At 35.8% G+C, this 20054-nt stretch overlaps 2 protein-coding genes across 3 annotated transcripts; one reads left to right on the forward strand and one right to left on the reverse strand.

Annotated features, from left to right (window-relative positions):
* The first annotated feature begins 893 nt into the window (after positions 1 to 893).
* RPS10 (ribosomal protein S10) lies at positions 894 to 16274 on the forward strand. Of its 2 annotated transcripts, XM_082870853.1 has the most exons (5): positions 894 to 1125; positions 1260 to 1307; positions 5782 to 5875; positions 12294 to 12516; positions 15651 to 16274. In XM_082870853.1, the coding sequence occupies exons 3-5, from the start codon at positions 5859 to 5861 to the stop codon at positions 16023 to 16025; spliced, it is 615 nt and encodes a 204-aa protein (XP_082726979.1). In that variant the 5' UTR covers positions 894 to 1125; positions 1260 to 1307; positions 5782 to 5858; the 3' UTR covers positions 16026 to 16274. The 2 variants fall into 2 exon arrangements, with proteins under 2 accessions (XP_082726979.1, XP_082726980.1); XM_082870854.1 differs by lacking the exon at positions 1260 to 1307 and having other exon boundaries at positions 927 to 1125.
* Positions 16275 to 17363: 1089 nt separating this feature from the next.
* Positions 17364 to 19923, reverse strand: LOC114283002 (LEAF RUST 10 DISEASE-RESISTANCE LOCUS RECEPTOR-LIKE PROTEIN KINASE-like 2.4). The gene is given in 4 exon segments (XM_028225790.2): positions 17364 to 18705; positions 18813 to 18872; positions 19068 to 19244; positions 19247 to 19923. Coding segments are annotated over 4 exon segments (1965 nt in total). The 5' UTR covers positions 19809 to 19923; the 3' UTR covers positions 17364 to 17539.
* Positions 19924 to 20054: the final 131 nt, after the last annotated feature.

Here is a 20054-nt window from a genome sequence, read left to right on the forward strand (position 1 = left end):
ACCTACCCACCCTCAAAACCTTGAAAACTCTTTAGCGACAATATTCTGGTGGCAATGGTATCAACCATTTGATTACATGGACTTCTATGGCAATGATAATAAGTGAGTTTTTTTGACAATCACAACTCCATAAGACGAGAGGAATACAACAATAAAAGTTCAGAAGAAATTCATAACTTTGATGGTGTTCTTAGTTCAGAAGAGATTGGTCATGTATTGAAAAAATTAACAAACATAATAAAAACTGTTCGCTATTTTTTTGAAGACTGAACTCTTTAACATATAATCAAAATTCATGAATATAGGTCTGAATATTGTTTATTTGTTAAGGAATAGGTAACCGAACATTTCTTATTTATTTGGGAATAGATAATCGAAGCAACAGTAGAAGTAGGGATGGCAATCTGAAACCGGCCCGACGGTGACCTGCTCCTTCGACCCCGAATTCAGTGGTTATTCACTGAAAAATATCCCCTACGGGCCGGGGATGGTATTCAAAAATTCATCCTCGATGATATCCGGGCCAGGGACAGGGATAGGTGTTTCAGACCCGGACCCGCCCCGCCTCGCCCCTGCCCCGCTTAATCCCCGAGCTGAATTTACCGTTTTGTCCCTGGATATATATATATATATATATATATATATATGTATTAGGGCTGGGTATAGGGTTATCCGACCTGCCCAAACCGCCATACCCGATCTGAACCGCACGAGTGTGGGCGGTTTCGCAAACATATTAGGGTAGGGTATGATTTGAATTTTATATTAATTTCGAGTTGCAGACGGGTTGCGGGTTTGAACTACACCCACCCATCCCGCCCACATTAAATTAAGTAATTAATTAATTAATTAATTTTTTCTTTCAAATCTAACCGTCCATCATCATCTCACTTACTTACCTCATCTTTACCAAACAAAACAAAAAACCCTAGTCTAACCAAACAAAACAAAAAACCCTAATCTAATCGTCTCCCTCACTCTCTCACGCAGTCGCCTCTATCTCTCTCACCCTCTCGTTCATCTCTGCACCGATCACTCTCTCGTTCAACTCTGCACCGATCACTCTCTCACTCTCTCGTTGTTCATCTCATCGCACCGATCATCGCACCGCCGATCTACTCACAGGTAAACTCTCTCTCTCAATCTCTGTCTCTCTCTCTCTCGGCCCGATGGTTGATTTTTTTTTTTGTTATATATATATATGTATATCAGATATCCCTCTGATCTAATCTGTCTCCCTCACTCTCTCATCTCATCAGATCAGTCTCATCTCTGTCTCTCCCTCTCTCGCCCCGATCGACTCACAAGTAAGCCTCTCTGTCTCTCTCTTCCTGATCTCTCATCTCTGCACTGCACCGATCGAATCTGTGTGTGTAATGTCTCCCTCATTCTGTGATGTCTGTAATGTCTCATTCTGTGATGTCCCTCTCCCTGATCAGTCTCATCTTAGTTGTGTTGATCTGTAATGTCTCCTTCATTCTGTTTTTTTTTTTTCCTGATCTCACCTCTGTGTTTGTTTTGTTTGATCTTAGTTGTGTTGAATCTGTAATGTGTTGATCTTAGTTGTGAAATCTGAAATCTGTATGTTAATTTTATTAATTCTGAAATCTGAATCTGAATCTGAAATCTGAATTTGTTTTGTTTGATCTTAGTTGTTTTGGCCTCTGAAATCTGAATCTGTATGTTGATCTTAATTTTATTAAATCTGAAATCTGAGTCTGTATGTTAATTTTATTAATTTGTATGTTTAATTTGAATCTGAAGATGAAGTTTGATATCTTAGAAATGGTTTAATTTTATTTCATGGGTTTGTATTGAATGAAGTTTGACAACAAATTTTTTCTTTTAATTGTGTTTTGGTTTTGGAGGAATGTAAGTTAATGAATTATTATTTTTTTTGCATTTTGGATGAATGTAAGTTAACGAAGAATTATTATTATTTTTTTCTTTTTTTTTTTTGGGTTAGGAATGATGAATGTTGAATTTTCAATGTAGGATTTTTTTATTTGGGTTATGAATGATGAATTTAGGATGAATGCAAGTTAATGATAGAATGTAGATTTTGAATGATTTGTTTAGGTTACGAATTGAATTTGTTGTGTTTTTTATTTTATAAGTTTTTTATAAGTTTTAATTCATTAATTATTAATGTTGGAGCATTTTAGAAAATATGAGAAAAAAGGTCCAAAATAAAGATTGACAAAATGGGAAGAAAAAAGGTTTACAAATAAATTTTTGGAAAACAAGTTAAATCCGCAAACCGCCTGCAACTGCCCACACATCCGCGAACCCTAACCGCACAAACTGCAAACCGCATTGCGGGCGGTTGCGAGTTGACTTTTTCTCAAATTGCATGCATGCGGGCGGGTCCAAACCGAACCGCAAACCGCCCCAAATCGAACCGTGGACACCCCTAATATGCATATGCTTGTATTTGTTAGGGTTTGACACATAGACACAAATACACTCAGCCTCTGCCTCTAACTCACACGGCGCTCCTCTCTCTCTCTTGCGCACCACTGTTCTCTGCCTCTCTCTTTCATCTGTCACCGCCGCGCCTCCCTCCTCACCGGCGATCCTCCGTCACCACCGAGCTTCTCACTCACACACGGCGCTCCTCTCTCTCTCGCTCGCCACTGGTCTCTGCCTCTCGCTCGCCACTGGTCTCTCCCTCGCTCTTTCATCTGTCACCGTCGTGTCTCCCTCCTCATCGGCGATCCTCCGATCCTCTCTCACCGCTGCTCCTCCATCGCTGCTCTCTTTGTTTGGGTATCTCTCTCTCTCGCTCTCTTGGGATTTTGATCTAGGGTTTACATATATGTATATATTATATATATATATATATGAGTGTATAGATCTGTATATCAATCTGAGTGTATAGATCTGTTTCTTCAACCTTTGTTTTTTTTTTCTCTAAATTTATTTATTTTATATATATATAATATATCTGTTTATATATTTCTTCAACCTCTGTTTATCTGTTTAGATTTGTTTATTTTATATGTTGTTAAAGATGATGATTTGATGATGTTATTCTGTGCGTGGGAATTATTGTTCATTGTTCATTATTGAAGATGATGATGTTGAAGATATCTGTTTGTAGTTAATTTGTTAATTTGTTAAAAGTTGACAAAGTTAATTTGTTAATTATGTGAAGATTAATATGTTGACATACTTAATATTGAATCGGATTTTTTGATTAAATTTGAATTTGGATTTGCTTGTGGTAATTAAATTGATGACTTTAATTTGTGAGTTTTCTTGGAAAAACAGGATGCTATTTTATGAGTTTTGTATGGCACTGTCTCAATGATGACACTGTCTCAATGTTTTGTATGCAACAGGATGTTTTGTGTGCGCGTTTTGTATGGCATTGTCTCAAAGTTTTGTGTGGGTTGTGTATGACACTGTTAGAATTTTTTTAATTGGCAATGCTACAGGATGTAATTTAATCCATGTTTACAGATTTTGTATGGCATGCTACAGGTTATTTTAATTCATGTTAATTGGCAATGCTATAGGTTTTGTATGGCATGCTACAGGTTAATTGGCATGCTACAGGTTATTTTAATCCATGTTAATTGGCAATGCTACAGGTTTTGTATGGCATTGTCTTCATTGTCTCAAATATATTTTAATCCATGTTTATAGATTTTTATAGATTAAAAAAAAAAAAAACCAGGGATTTTTCGGGGTCGGGGATCCCCAATCCCCGATCGGGGGAGGGGATAGGGCCGGGCTATGAGTCCCCGTCGGGGATCGGGGGCTGGGACGGGGCATATATAACTTTCGGGGATTGGGGACGGGGAGTGTAGTTCCCGGCCCGCCCGCCCGCCCCGTCCTGTTGCCATTCCTAGGTAGAAGCAGACAAATAAAAGAGGTCGGATTACCCTTGGATAATCGACCGGGAGGTTGACAGGGGCAAAATCTTGACCAATTTTGCTTACATAGAGAGCATATAAGTACAGTAAAGCCATGGATGAATCACAAAAAAACCAACCAGAGAAGCATGAAAGTGAATTTTATTGTGTGTGTGAAAAGTGGTAATAGAAAAAAAAATAAAACAGATTGACAAATCTCATAATGAAATAGAGAAAAAACTTCTTAATCACCATAAATTTTTTCCACCGGTTTTTGGAGGTTTTACCTTCGTGGGTTTTGAAAGAGAGGCTTTTTGGGGTGTGGGGTGCATTTGAATGGATGAAATGTTTTTACAAGAATAATTTTAATATTATTTGGGGGAGAAAAGAAATTTTAAAGGTTTTAAAATTTATAAGTGAAGGTTCAAAATAATTGATGAGACGTTAATAACAAGGGAGACTTATTTGTAAGTCCTATTTCGGACACTTATACTATATTAAGTCCTGTGTAATTTCTTATAGAGTTTCAAGTCCTATTTAGATAGGAATGTATTCCACAAGGTCCTATTTGCGAAACGTAACGTGACACGTTACGTTACGTTTATGTAGGTGTCATGTCACGTTACGTTTATGTAATATCCCATCTGATATGGTCACGTTATGTTACGTTTATGTAGGTGTCACGTTACGTTTCGCAAACTTAATCTATGGTAACATTCAATTTCCTATATAGGAAATTGAATGTTACCATAGATTATACGTTTATGTAGGTGTCACGTTACGTTTCACAAACTTAATATATGGTAACATTCAATTTCCTGAATGTTACCATATATTATATCTATATGAATGTGAATTTCAAAATACACGAACAAGTAACATTTTCACATTCAATTTAAAAAATCAAAAACCTAGTAAGTTTGCGAAACAGAACGTGACACGTTACGTTACGTTTATGTAAGTGTCATGTTACGTTTATGTAATGTCCCATCTGATATGGTCACGTTACGTTACGTAACTAATATTAAGGGTAAACGTGTCAACAAACTTCACACAGGACTTATGGGAACATAAGTTTTTTTTGTAGGACCATATGTAGCATAAGTTTCTCTAATAGGACTTATAACACAAGGTCCTATTTGCGAAATGTAACATGACACGTTACGTTACGTTTATGTATGTGTCACGTTACGTTTATGTAAATGTTACGTCACGTTACGTTTATGTAATGTCTCATCTGATATGGTCACGTTACGTTACGTTTATGTAGGTGTCACGTTACGTTTCGCAAACTTAATCTATGGTAATATTCAATTTCTTATATAGGAAATTGAATGTTACCATAGATCATACGTTTATATAGGTGTCACGTTACGTTTCGCAAACTTAATCTATGGTAACATTCAATTTCCTATATATAGGAAATTGAATGTTACCATAGATCATATCTATATGAATGTGAATTTCAAAATACACGAACAAGTAACATTTTCACATTCAATTTAAAAAATCAAAACCTAGTAAGTTTGCGAAACGGAACGTGGCACGTTACGTTACGTTTATGTAGGTGTCACGTTACGTTCATGTAATGTCTCATCTGATATGATCACGTTACATTACGTAACTAATATTGAGGGTAAATGTGTTAACAAACTTCACACAGGATTTATGGGAACATGAGTTTTTTTGTAGGACCATATGAGTATAAGTCTCCTAATAGGATTTATAAATAATTTTCCCTAATAACAATCCTATTAACTTATTATATATATATATATATAAAATAATAAAAAAAAAGAAGTGATTTGACCAAAATAAGTGATGTATACCCAAACGAAGATACCCAAACAATCCCTGCAATTTGCTTTCCTCTCCACTCTGATCGAAGAAAGAAACCCTAAGCGCTCTCTCTCTTTCTCAGGCTCGACGTCTTCGTCTCACTCTCGCTCTCTGACTCACTGGACAGTGATAGTCTCTCTCCCCTTTTCGGCGACTACAATGAGTCTCCTCGCAAGGTAATTTCGAATTTTTAGTTTACTTAAATATGATAAGTTTTTCGAAATCCCACTAATTTGAATTCATGACTTTTCTTGCTATGTTAAAACCTCTGTTAAGTTAATTTGATTGTATAGAAATCAAATGGTCTATGCGGTTGTTTCGCATAATCTAGAATTTAGCCTCTGAAATGCTGCTACTCATATATGGTGAATTTAGGCTCGGTTTGTTTACCAAGAATTTTTTTTTTAATTCAAAAAATTTACAGGAAAATATGTAACATTTTTAGTCATTTTGCAATGTTTGGCTGAAGTTCCACACAAGAAAGTACAAATGATCAATATGCCAAACGTGTAGAGCAGCGGAACCTGTAGATTAGGATTCATGCCATTTCGTGGTGTTGAAAAATTTGATTTACTGATTTTCATTTCGCAAGTCATTTTACTGCTAACACTGTAAAATGATTTAGGCCTCGTTTGGGAACATGCTAATTTAGTAACTTTTTGGTTATTTGGCTAAAATATGAGTTAAAAAAAATTAGTATGTGTGGGATGACTTTTTGGCTTTTTACGAAAAGATGTGCAAAAAGTAGAGAGAAAAGAGAATCTTTGACTTTTTGGTATGGGTTGTTGGCTTTTTGGTTAATTTAGTAACTTTTTGGCTTTTTGGCTAAAAATAAGGGTTCCCAAACGAGGCCTTAGTTGGAAATTATTTTACTGAGATTTTGTGCTACTAAACACTGGAAAATACAAAAAAAATATTTTGGTTGAAATTATTTTACGATCAAACAAGCAGAGCCTTAGTGTAAAAACCAACCGCCCCGAGCCTATTACATCTCAAGACTAATCCGTTTAGATCGTAGGGTTTGAAAAGAAAATAAATGATTGGGGTCTCTCATCTATGTAAGAAAAGAAAAGAATTCTGTTTTTTCACTATCATATTTGAATGAGTAAGAAAGCGAAGCATGTGAGAGACAATATGAGTTTCTTTTTTCTTCTTTTGCATTTTAAGGGGCAATCTTGGTATTATAAATATTTTACAACTAATCAAGCTTTTTCTTACAAATGGCTCGTTTGTTGTAGCTGTTAGAACAGATTATAGGTTATGACTTTAACCAGAAGCTGTTAATTTGTTTGGTATAGCTATTGGATTATAGATTTAAGTTGCTGAGTAATGTTTGTTAAATAAGTTGTGAAGTAGCTTTTTCAATTAACTTTTATTTTTTGTTATTCACTACTTGTTTACATTTCTCATAAAAAATACTAATAATAATCTATAGTCCATTTGGATCTATTTTTATTTAAAAAAAATAAAATAAAATAAATCTGAGAGTATAACCTTAAATTAATATGTCCACAGCAGAAGTTGATAATCAGAAGTAAATGGTGAGCAATTTCTCATAATCAGTTTTTTTAAGTTAAAATAAGTTATTAGAATTAGAAGCTGTTTGAAATAAATTTAACCAAACAGTCCAAAATAGCTTTTCCAAAGGTAGAAGCTATAAGTTGGCTCAAAAAAGTCCAAACAAACACTCAAAATCTCACCATTTTTGGTGAGAAATGAAATAGGCTTAGTAAGAGAGTTATATTTTTCATAATTTTTCACTCAATTTATAAACCAAACATGAGAAAAGAGTTATTTTTCTCATAATTTCTTATCATTTTTTTCCAACTCACCCCATCCGAAAGGAGAGGGTTGGCTTAATGGTTGAGGCACTCCATTACTAGGTGTGATGCCTGGTTTGAGTCTTATTATTGTGTATGTATCCTTGCCCTATTCCCCTTCCTTCTGTTGACTTAATTCCATAAAATATTTTGAATTTTTGAGAAGGAAAAAAAAGCATTATTATTATTATTATTATTTTTGAAAAGTGGTTTAACCAGTGCTATCAAAGGCGTTCCTAGGCCCAAGGCGCATGTGAGGCGCCTCAACACTTATGAGGTGAGGCGACTTCAACGAAGGGAAATTGAGGCACTTGAGGTGCAAGGCACGAAGCGGAGCACGTCTTTTTCGATTGTGCCTAATTTGCTTACATACAATTTGAAGATAAAAGTATAAACCATTTTTTATTTTGGCTTATATATCATTTTTTTTAATCATTAATGACTTCATTTTCTATAACATGCGTTTTGCTTCAATGAAGTCGGTGCCTCACCTCGCCTCACCTTAGACATTGGCGCCTCTGTGCATGTCTTGCCTTAAAAAACATTGGGTTTGACATTAGTATTATCAAATGCCTAGTTCTGAAAATGCCCTTTTATGTAGCTGAAAAATTAAAATAACCTTGAAAACCAAGACTAAAAAGGATATAAGCTTGTAGCGATGTTGTCACTCCTGTACAGTATCGACCGAGATATACCGTTTTGACTAAAAACCAGTAAATACCCATTTTTTGTTTTGGTGATAATACCATGAGTATTGCCACACTATGTTTGGTTAACGAAACGGTATATGTGGGCCCATTTATGGGATGTATACATCATTATGTTTGGTTTTGGTATGATATTTTTGACTGTTGGATAAGAAGAGAGTGATTATTTTTGGCCATTGCATAAATGATGGTTCTATATTCGGTGATGTGGGATATCTAATAAGATTGTTGGGGGGAAGCTTTTTTTTTTAAAGGCTCACAGTGCACTAAGGCGCTGAAGGTCTCTTGGGGCCTAGGCGCAAGGCGAGGCGCGGGCTGTATTGAAGCAAGGCGCACAGTCTTAGTAAAAAATAGAGAAATTAACATAGACTAATCATTCATGGTACTAAGACAAATTTTTTTTTTTAAAATAAAAAGTAATAAGACAAATTATAGAATAATTCTCAAAGTTATGAAAGTGCATATTACATAGCATTTCAAATTAAACATCCAAAACATAAATATCCAACAAATACTAATATATGTCTTAACACTTCAAAACATCAATATCATAAGAAAGGGTAGGTTCGGTGAGTCAATCATCATCCTCAACATCAATGGCAAGCAAACTATCATTTTCTTCTCTATCAGCTGATTTATATCCCTCAACATCTTTCTCCTCTGTGTCATCTGAGCCTGCCTCCTCTTCATCTATTAATTGAAGTGGAGTTAATCTTGATGATTTAGATATTCTTGGTTGTGCCTTTGAGTGTGAACTTGTTGTTCTACTTGCATGACTACTTTCTTCTACTCTAGAAGCTCTAGCAACAGTGGCCCACGTCAAGCCATCATCATCATCAAACACTGGCATATTATCTTCATCTGATTCTCCATCCATTCTCCCAAGCAACCACTCATTGCTTTCATCAATATTTTGCAAAGATATGGGTTCAAGAGTGTTGTGCATGTCATATCTAGATCTCAATGTTCTATTATATTTGACAAACACTAAATCATGGAGTTGTCGTTTTAATCGATTTCTTTTCTTGTTATGAAGCTGCAAGTATTAAAAAGATATTACATTCTATATAATGAGAATAAAAAATATTTGAATTCACCAAAAATTAGTTAGAATGTTAAATACTTGTTCAAATACACTCTAATTTCGTTCGCAACCCGATGAACTACATGTTAGGCTAAGGACTTTTATGACAAAAGTTTGCAAGTTTGGGGTTTTAGAACCATATGATGCCCACCAATCAGCTGCAATAATCTGTAGTTAGAAATAATTGTTACCTAGTATTGAGTTTTACTAAAAATAAACTCTATGAGTATATAATATATTACCTGGTGCCCTTGTATTTCTTTGCCTAATTGCATCAGGCTTGCCAATAAGGCTCTCAGCCTTCGTATAAATACTCATCTCATTAGTGATCAAATCTTGAACAGTGACATCCGGGACCAACCTTTACATGCATTCATAAAACCCATTCATCACTTTATGATCTTTTTGCACCTCTAACGCTTTTGGGTAAAAGAATTCTGGGTTAAGAAAGTGCGTAGCTGCGTGTAAAGGCCGATGCAATTGGTTATCCCATCTTTTGTCGATGATTTCGAAGATTTTATTATATTTCTCTTCTTTATGATCAAATGAACTTGCCATGCATTCTTTTGCCCTATCCATTGCTTCCTAAATGTATCCCATGGGAGGTTTCTTCTCGGTATCAACCAATCTAAGCACTTTGACGAGAGGACCCGAGACCTTAAAGGCAAACACAACATTATTCCAAAATGAAGTCATTAACAAAGTTTGTGCCATTCTTTTACCTTGTGGCTCCTTTGCCCATTTGCTTGAGGTCCAGTCTTCGGAGGTGACTATCTTTCTGAAATTATTTTTTTGTTGATGCATCCTAGACAAAGTTAGAAAGGCGGTTGCAAATTTAGTTTTTGCAGGCTTGATCAAATTCTTCAGATTTGTATAGCGCCTCATCATGTTTAGCAACGTAGGTTGATTGTAAATGTAGCCATGTATTGCAATACCCCTTTCAAATGTCTTTTTCAGTCGGGGTATCTTGAAAATGTCTTCTAACATCAAGTCCAAGCAATGAGCAACACATGGTGTCCAATACAAGTGTTCATACTTGGCTTCCAAAAACCTCCCTATAATGTAACAATTACAAAGAATTATTATTTTCAAGTTTTTAAATTTTAACTACAAAACAAGCTATAAGTAAACAATTTTGAAGGAAGGAGGAAAGGTTTTTATCTGCCAACACATTAGTTGCAGCACTATCAGTGATTACTTGCACCGTATTCTCTTTTCTAACTTTCTCTATAAACTTGTCTAGGAATTCAAATAGCTTCTGCCCATCCTTTGAATAGCTAGAAGCATCAATCGACTCTACAAACATGGTTCCTCTTGGACAATTTACTAGAAGTTAATCAATGTCCTCCTTCTCTTATTAGTCCAGCCATCAGCCATTATGCAACACCTGTATTCTGCACAATCCTCTTTATAATTCTTCATCAAATCTTCAGTATGTTTCACCTCTTTTTTGAGTTGGGTAACCCGCATTTCATGGTAAGTTGGTGGCTTCATACCGGGACCATATAGCCCATTGCCCAATGGCTTCAATCATTGGTCCAAAAAACTCATAATTTGCAACATTGAAAGGGATACCAGCATCATACATTCACCTTACAAATCTTTGCACTGCTCAAGCTCTCATTTTTTTTTTTGTAAGGGTCATTCTCATTAATTTGTGTTTGCTTCCCTTTTGTTTGGTCTCTTTGATTGGATGTGAAGTAAACATCCATAGGCCCTTTTCTCTTTGGCGTTTTTGATTTGGATTTGGATGAACCTTGGCTGCTACTTTTCAACTTATGGCTTTGATTGACATATTGATCTCCACATCTTCATCTTCATCTTCATCTTCTATGTCCATGTCATCGAAATCAGGCAATATGTTCATTTCTTCTTTTTGCGTCTTCTTTTTTGACATGAACTCTCTAATCTCTTCTCTTACATGAGCTGGACACTTCGGGCAAGCAGTGACATTCCTATAACCTCCCGCGAGGTGTTGTTTCACCCGATAAACACCTCCCGCGAGGTCGACGTCGAGTTCGAAGTTCGAAGAAGCAGTTGAAGTCGAAAAAAAAAAAAACTGAGCAAGTTGACAACAAAGCAGAAGAAAAAAAAAAACAGCGAAGCAGCGAAGAAGAAGCAACCAGCAACCAGCAACCAGCGACCAGCGAAGCAGCAAAGAAGAAAAAAGGAGAAAAAAAAAAAAAAAAACAGCAACCAGCGAAGAAGAAGAAGAAGAAGAAGAAGAAGAAGAAGAAGAAGAAGAAGCACTGGCCTGATGAATCAAAGTCGAAGATGAAGTCGAAGTCGAGAGAGGAGCCCAGAGGAAGAGATGACACAAATTTCTTCTTCGATAGATTAGGGATTTGAGTTGTATACTAATTTTGGTTGGGTTGTGTTGTATTGTACGAGTTGTAATCCTATATGGTTGGAGCCTCTCCCACACCACAGATCATAGCCGTTAGATCAGAATCAAGAAGGAAAAAAAAAAGCCCCTTAGGCTCCCGCCTTGAGCCTCGCTGTGCCTGGTCCAAGTTGTGTCCAAGGCGCATGACTCATCAAATGCGCCTCGCCTTGGTCCCCTTCAGGCGCACTCCTTGCGCCTCGCTGCGCCTTGCGCCTAGGCGTGCTTTTCACAACACCAGGGGGAAGGGTTGTGTTATTACCCCACTTTTGTGGGATATGAAATCATATGGTGTACAGTATCTGCTCACCAAACATGAAGTGTAGAAAAGGTGGGGGGACATAGGACTCCACATGTTTTTCAAAGTTTTCGATATCCTGTCAAAGGGGTATATGTCCCCATATATCTTGCAATCAAACAAGGCCTAACACTTATTTGTTTTTTGCTGGAATTGTGAATCTCTATCTCCCGTTATTTTCCATATTTTACATCAGATGTCTCTTTTAGTAGATATTTGTGAAAATTATTTCTCCAATTCTTTCTTAGTGAATTTTTATTTATAATTGTAATATTTTATACTTTGCCTTATTCTGTTTTCAGGTATTGGGGATTGAGCACAGGAACTTCTCGCGCCTGTTCTACTAAGTTGGAAGTATTTAGTTATTTAAAAGGCAAGGCTGGACTTTTGGCGTCTCCTCAGTTACTACCTGATGCATGTCCATCTTACCATGCAACAAATGCATGTTCAAAGTTTCTTTGTGGAAGCCGCTGTCTTTCTTCACAGGCTGGTGCAGAAAGCAGTAATATACGCAACACTTTCCATGTAAGTGGAAAAAATCAAGACTTATTAACGACTTATTTTTCATTGGTTATGGGGGAATATTGTGTTGAATATCTTACTGCTATGTTTTCCATTTAGTCTGGATCATGCATACTGTATAATATACAAATTTGGTAAATTTTTTGTGGTCCAATACTCTCAGGCTCTAGGAATAGTCCAAAGTGGTCACTTGTGTCATTTGAGTTTGTGTGTCACTTTGTTTTTGCTGTTGAAGCTTTTGCATGCATGGAGTCATTTTTTTAGCAGCAACAAAAAGAAAATATATTGAAAGAAAAAAATGAGCAAGTACAGTGGAGGGGGGAGAAGCAGTCCAGCAAATCATAAAGGAAAGCGAATACACCATAAATCCTAACATTATGCAAATAGCTCACCAATCTTTAGAAATTTGAACAATGGGTTCCCTTAAAAAGGAGCCATCGAAACTCAAATATAAGGCAAATAACAAATTTTTTTCCTCATGCTCTCAAAATCTTCGACTTTCCCCTAAAGATTTCTAACATTCCTTTCTATCCATAAGACCCAAAAAACCACACAACATATTTCCAGAGAGCCCGACCCTTGTCATTTGAATAATCCAATCCACCTCTGCCAAATTAAATAATCTCCTCCATAAAGGTAGAGTTAAAGTACAATGCAAAAATAGACAATCCATGGTTTCCTCAGCCCCCATATACTTAACACATTATTGCGGGAACAAATAACAATTTGACCTTCTATTTTGAACCATATCATTAGTATTAAGCTTTTTATGAGAATGTCCATGCAAACACTCTAAGCTTAAGAGGCACAAATGCATCCCAAATCATCTTATAGAAGGGAAAGAAGGGGACATTTGGATTGTGAACAAGATTCTCAAAATAAGACTTGCAAGAGAACAACCCGGAGGAGTGGAGAGTCCGCACCCTCCTATCAACGGATGCATTAGACAAAGAAACAAACTCATTGGTCTAACAATCATTTAGATTTCTATTGGATATGTAGAGGATGAAACCAATGAAGCGATTTAAGCATTATGAACTCTTGATTACCGAAACAAACATGGAAGTAAGTGAGCAAATGGAAACTCTTCCCTCCAAACAGCCTCTCAAAATCGGATTAGCTCCCCATTACCCATGACAAAACGATTGAATTGGGAGAACCTCAAAAGGCCATGTGAGATAAATTTCCATGGAGAACAGTAAGTCTCCCTCTCTACCACAACAGTGTCCCATCCATTAACATGAAGCCCATTGAGGACAAAGATTGTGAACATGATTCTAATGCCATAAAATGGAAGCACCCAGCTAATTTCTATCAACTGAGATATCTTAGGCCATAAAATGGAAGTAGCATAGCATGCAATGCAAAAATAGATGCTCCTTTGATTCCTTATTCCTCCTACACATGTTGCTCCATTGAGGACAAAGATTGCAATTAGGTTCCTCTTTTGAAAAATATGATCAGTCATGGGACTACTATGAGCCAATGTTCACATAAACTTTACTTCAAGTGGCACAGCCACTTTTCAAGTCTTGTATTGCACTGCGACTCGTACTGATGGCCTTGAAAATGACCCAAGATTTGAAACCTTGGTTGTCAATATAATATATTTATATAGTTTAACTCGGCTGTCATTTGTTACAGAACTGGAAGTCTATAAATATTGTTTTTCTCATATACAAGATCTCACAATTCTTGGATTTATTTTTGTAGCAATCATCATATTTATTCTATTATTGTCTTCAGCTGTCATATCCCGCAGGAAGATTTTTTTAGCTGCAAGCACTTGGCTCCACAAATATCTCAATAGTGTTATTTGTTTTACGCCCTGTCTGAATATATGATTGAAGCTAATTGTCGTGGGTTGTGGTAATCTTGTTTGGGTTGGCATAGAAAAAGATTGGGATGTTATTGATTAAACTAGCTTAATTTTCATTTTGATGTAGTGAACAAATTTTTTATTATGGACTGGCTTTCCTTTTAGAGAATGACATTCTTGTTTAAGTTAGCACTGCAATATGATTGTCTCCACTCTCCATTTGCATGGATTATCATATATATGGATTTTAACTATGATGTGAGAGTCATAAAGGGACAAAGGGTAAACGTAAAATGTCTGTAGTGGTGGAACATTCTTGAGATGGTGAGTGACTTGTTTTGTATTTTTTCTTTCACTCAATTCACGTAAAGCTTTCAATATATTGCTACTTTGGAAGCATGAGTAGGAAATACCATTTTTTAGAAGTTATTGGGTAAGAATGCTCTATAACCGTGCTTTTTGTACTTCCTTTTCGTACAACCATATATTTTTCCTTTTTATTTCCCTATTGAATCTTACAAATGACAGTACATAATTCCAAAATTTCGCTTTGACTGCTGTCAAAGCTTCTTTTTAATTTTAAAAAAAAAAGGTTACAACTTTGTTGAGGAATTATAAGTTTTTACTGGGGATTTTGGTAATTTTTGATAATATTATTTATTTGAAAGGTGAATTTATGTTTGCTTTCTCCAAGGTGCTGCTTTCTGCACTGTTTTGGCACTTAGTAGCACATTTGTAAATTTTGTAATGCATCTCATATGCTTTTATATTACTTTCTCTATCTATCTTCTAATGTTTCCCATTCTATAACTTGCTTCTTTTTGCTTCTTATTTTTCCCTATTGTTTTGGAGTATTCACTTTGTGCTTTCTTTTCTCATTGGCATTCTCAAAGAGGATGCAATCCTCCTTTAAAAACTGTCTGTTTTGTTTCTAGTATTGTCCGGTGGCTGTGTAACTGTGTTGCACTTTTTCTCTTGGTAAGAAATTTCGACGGCATGACGAGTCTTCAATGCCATGAGTTTTTACTTTACCTGTTTCCGAGTTCTCATTTGCATACAATAAGTATTCCATTATTTTCTCTTTGGAAATGCCTAGAGTACCCTGATATGCATATTTTAGGTAGACTCTACACGATACAGATTTTTTTGTTTCCGTTCTTTCTTTCTCCTGGCTTTAGATATATAATTGTTCGGTTTATAATGGTGTGACATTTACTCATGTGATGGTTACATTTGTACCTTTTTTTTTCCCCATGCCAAGCAAGTTGTATGACGGCATGTTGTTATATTTGTGCTTATGTTTTGTTAATTTTGGCAGCTTCCGCCTTCCACGGGGAGGGTTGCATTACCCAAATCACGAGTCTTGTATACTGTTTTAAGATCACCTCATATTGACAAAAAGTCCAGAGAACAATTTTGTATGATAACAAAGAAAGAACTTCGGATCATAAAAAGAGACAGGAGTGAATTGAGCAAGATGATGTTTTGGTTGAAACGCCAGCGTATATTCGGGGCTCAATGTGAAATGATGTTGTCTTGCAAGACCCACTTAGATAAGGAGACACTGCAGAGACTTCTTCAGAATGATGAATTCCCCACTAAGGCTTTGGCAGGGCAACGGGCTCAGCCTAATGCGGGCACGAAGAAGACAGCAGAGGAGGCAGTTATTCGACTGAGGATTTGCTCTTTTTAATTTCTGACTGCTTTCTTCTATTTTTATCTATATTGATCAAACATTTACTTTTTTGGTTTATTTTATAAGATTAGCTACAAATGTTTCTAGTATGTCGTTTGAACACTTTTTTCCTTGAGCTTTATAGGAAATTTGAGGGTGTGCCTTTTTTGTAATTGCAGCTCGAGCTCGGCTCGGAGTTTGTAACAAGAAAGCTTGTTTGATTTGATGAGTTCGAAATTAGTTCATCATTCATATTGCAAGCTCGAATTAGAGTCTCGGCTGGTCTTGTTTTGCAGGCATTTATAATTTTACGTTTGTTTTATAACTTAATTAAATTACTAGGTGACTTTTAAACATTATTCCAATACTATGTGAAATGGTAGTAGTCAAGTTTTTGAGGTGTTTTTGCTGAACACACTTTCTATGCCTTTTGGCTGAATAAAATATTAAAGGATAAGATTAAAAACGCTTTTAAGAATAAGATTAAATTATTGTCCATTTGAAAAAAGGTGACTAAAAGTAAAACATGTTTAGTAAATATGCTTTTAAACTTGTATGAATAAATTATTTTGAGGAGTATTGTATAAGTTTGAGACTATGAACAAATGAAGTTGACTGCTGCAAGAAAGTTGAATTTGATAATATTAATGATGTATTTAAATTTTAAATTTGTTAAGAGAAATGAAAATAAAATTACTAATTTATATTATTTTCAATGAATAACTAAACTACAAATGTTATTGTTTTTTATTACAAATGTTCATTCATTTTTCTTAATTTTTAAACTAAAAAAAGAAAGGAAAAAAAATTACTTGCTTATGTTGCATTTTCATGAATCTTTTATAAAAGTTGCAGGCTTTCTATGTTCCTGTTAACATTTCTTTGATATTTCTCATTTTACTTAATGATTATAGCTATCATGCATTCATTATTTATTTATTTATTATTTAATTTAATTTATTTTTTGTGTTTTTGTGATGTGTTTGGTTTGCTTGTCAGCATTACCACTGAATTAATGAGTATTAGGAAATGGAGCCAATTCTAATGGCCTGAGAGGATTTTGTTAAGGAAAATGGTTTTGTAAACGGAATTTTTTTACAAAAAATTTCATCAGAATAATGTGTTAATGACAACTTTCAAATAGTTTCTTAGTTCCATGCTTAATTCAACCATGATAAGTGACATGTTTGGGATTGATAGAACCATTCACATAGCAATAAACAGGTTCAGATATTCCTCAAATTGAAACTCTTTACACCAGCATAAAAATACAACAATATGACAAGGCAATTTATATGGGGCATAATAACTTGACAAATGTGAGCATAAATTTGAGCTCAACCACAAAAAAAAACATTCCCAAGAAAAAAAGGACATTTTGATTGCATTTTATTGTTGTCGAAAGCAATAATGCTAGAAATATAGAAACCAGTTATAGAGTCGGACAGAGAACACAAATCGGTTTCTATGTGTAGTTCAACTGTACTTCCCCAACCCAGAAGAAGAAAGAAAACTACAATCATTTGTTGCCATTAAACAATAGATTGGTGTGAATAAACATTATTATTGTCACCATACAAGCATTCCTCCATGGACTCGGATGTCTGCCAATCTGTTGAAGCGTTTGATTGGGTCTCTTGTACCGACAAACGTTGAGGTGAAGACCAAAAAGGCTTTGGAGGCATTTGCAAATCATCAATGCTTCCTTCTAACATCTCCACCACTCTGATCATTGATGGACGGTCTGATGCCTTCACTTGAATGCACCATAGCCCAACTATACATAACTTTTTCGCAATCTCTATTTCAATCTCACTCACATTCACAAGCTCTAAATCCCCTCCTCCTACGGTTAGATGATCATAAACCCATGACGGAAAGTAAACCTTGCTTGAGCTTTTTGCCTTTGCATCAACATTCTTTCTTCCTCCAGCCATTTCCAACAACAACATGCCAAAGCTGTATACATCTGATTTACTCGAGACCGCTCCAAAATTCCTTGAAATCAACTCAGGGGCTATGTACCCTATTGTTCCTCTTGTGGTACTCATGGACATAGCATTATACTCCTTTGGGTAAAATTTCGCAAGCCCAAAATCCGCTACTTTTGGGACGAAATTTTGGTCTAAAAGAACATTGTGAGGCTTAATGTCGAAATGAAGAATGCATACATCACATCCGCAGTGTAGATACTCAATACCTCGAGCAGTTCCTAGAGCGATTTCGAGGAGTTTCTCCCAAGTAAATGACTGAGCCTTTCCTTCCCTCGAGAAGATGTGTTTGTCAAGTGAACCATTAGGCATGTATTCATATACAAGACCGCGATATGACCCCTCTGAGCAAAATCCCAATAATTGTACCACATTGACATGGTGAATCCTACCGATTGTTGAGACCTCGTTGATGAATTCTTGTGCACTAAATTTGGTGTTTTCGAGCATTTTGACAGCAATCAAGAAGCCTCCTGGGAGATACCCTTTGTAAACGGATCCAAAACCGCCTTTCCCCAATTGATCCTTGCAATGGTTTGTCATTGCCATTAGATCATTGTAAGAGTACCTTTTGGGCATCAAAGATTGCTGATTCTGTAGAAAATTTTCCACTCTATCTACTGGCTTTCTTTCTTTTCTATACTTATGGATGAGGAACACAATTAAAACTAGTGGAGTGATGATAAATCTAGCAATAAGAGCTATAACTGCAAGATTTCAAGGAAAAGAAAAATTGTTAAATTAACGGAGTCAAATAGCTATTCACATAGTTATACCCATCAAAAGAAATGAAGTTCTGGTAAGGAAAATATACCCATGAAAAGTGTAATGAGCACAGGGAAGAGAATCTTAAGCACTGCCAAAACCATATTATCTGCATACATAAGCAAAACAAAACCACTAATAAAAAATAAAAAGAGGCGGTAATTACACTTAATAGTCCCAAAGTATGCGATATGTTGCCCTTCCATAATCCATTTTTAAAAAATTTCACTTTGGGTTCGCATGATGACGTGGAACCTATTTAACATTGTCTATAACATTATTGAGATAATATAGGACTACTAACCTTTGGAACAATTATAATCAAGAGGATACTGTAATGCACTTATATGGCATCTTCTATTGGACAAATGGCAATTCCTGCACTCAACTGACCATCCAAGCACGAACCCAGACTCCAATGGCTTGAAGATAGCATCATAAGAAGGGTACTTCTTCACGTCATCTCTATCTACAACAGTCATTGAGAGATCGAACACCCCACAGGGACGTCATGGAGAGATTCACTATCAAATTTAACATAAACATAGGATGTGTTTCCTCTGCTCAGACAAGGAAGTATTATGTAAGTTGGATCATTAATAGTAGCAGAACAGTTAACGAAACTAATGGATGAGAAAAAAAGTAGTCCTTGGTAACGATAATCGTTGCGCACATCATCCGAAGACAGAGATGCGGATGGAAGATTGCAAGTTCCATTGGTGAAGTTGACATCAACTAGGCGGATTGTACGCATGGCATATGAAATGTTCTTGACATAGTACATTCCGGAGTGGAAATTCATGATTGTTTTGTTTTTTTTGCAAGAAAGTTCGTAGTCAGGATCGCCACAGATGATTGGATCGCCCTTTAGGCGAAAAGGGTAGGTGATATTTTGGATATCACCACATGAAGAAGAACAATATTTAGATTCTAGAAGTAGTGATCTTGCTGCTGCTTGAGTTTGGATGATGAAAAATGGAATAATAATCAGTAGAGAAGAGAATGCAATCAGTGCACCACCACCGTCTGATTTTCCGCTTCTCATTGTTATTCTTCCGAAGAAGAAACTGTGAAAAAATCTAACTGAAAAATGGTTTGTTGGGTATGAAAAATCAGACAAGAAGATTAGGAGAACTATCAGTCAAGAAAAATTAGTGGTTCATATTGCAAAGACTACAAAGGAGATGACGGACACCGTGTGCATTTACAACTTGTGAGCCAGATGTCCTTTACGACTAGTCAATGTCATGAATTAAAGAAAAATTATTAGATGTTTTTAAAATACATTAAT

The sequence above is a fragment of the Camellia sinensis genome, chromosome 5 (genome assembly GCF_055761805.1).
Source record: "Camellia sinensis isolate YWXY chromosome 5, ASM5576180v1, whole genome shotgun sequence".
NCBI lineage: Eukaryota > Viridiplantae > Streptophyta > Magnoliopsida > Ericales > Theaceae > Camellia > Camellia sinensis.

What these genes read in the sequence shown, in the direction of transcription:
- RPS10 (XM_082870853.1), top strand. An exon ending in ATATACGCAACACTTTCCAT is followed by an intron (nt 12,517 to 15,650) that starts GTAAGTGGAAAA and finishes TAATTTTGGCAG; the next exon opens with CTTCCGCCTTCCACGGGGAG.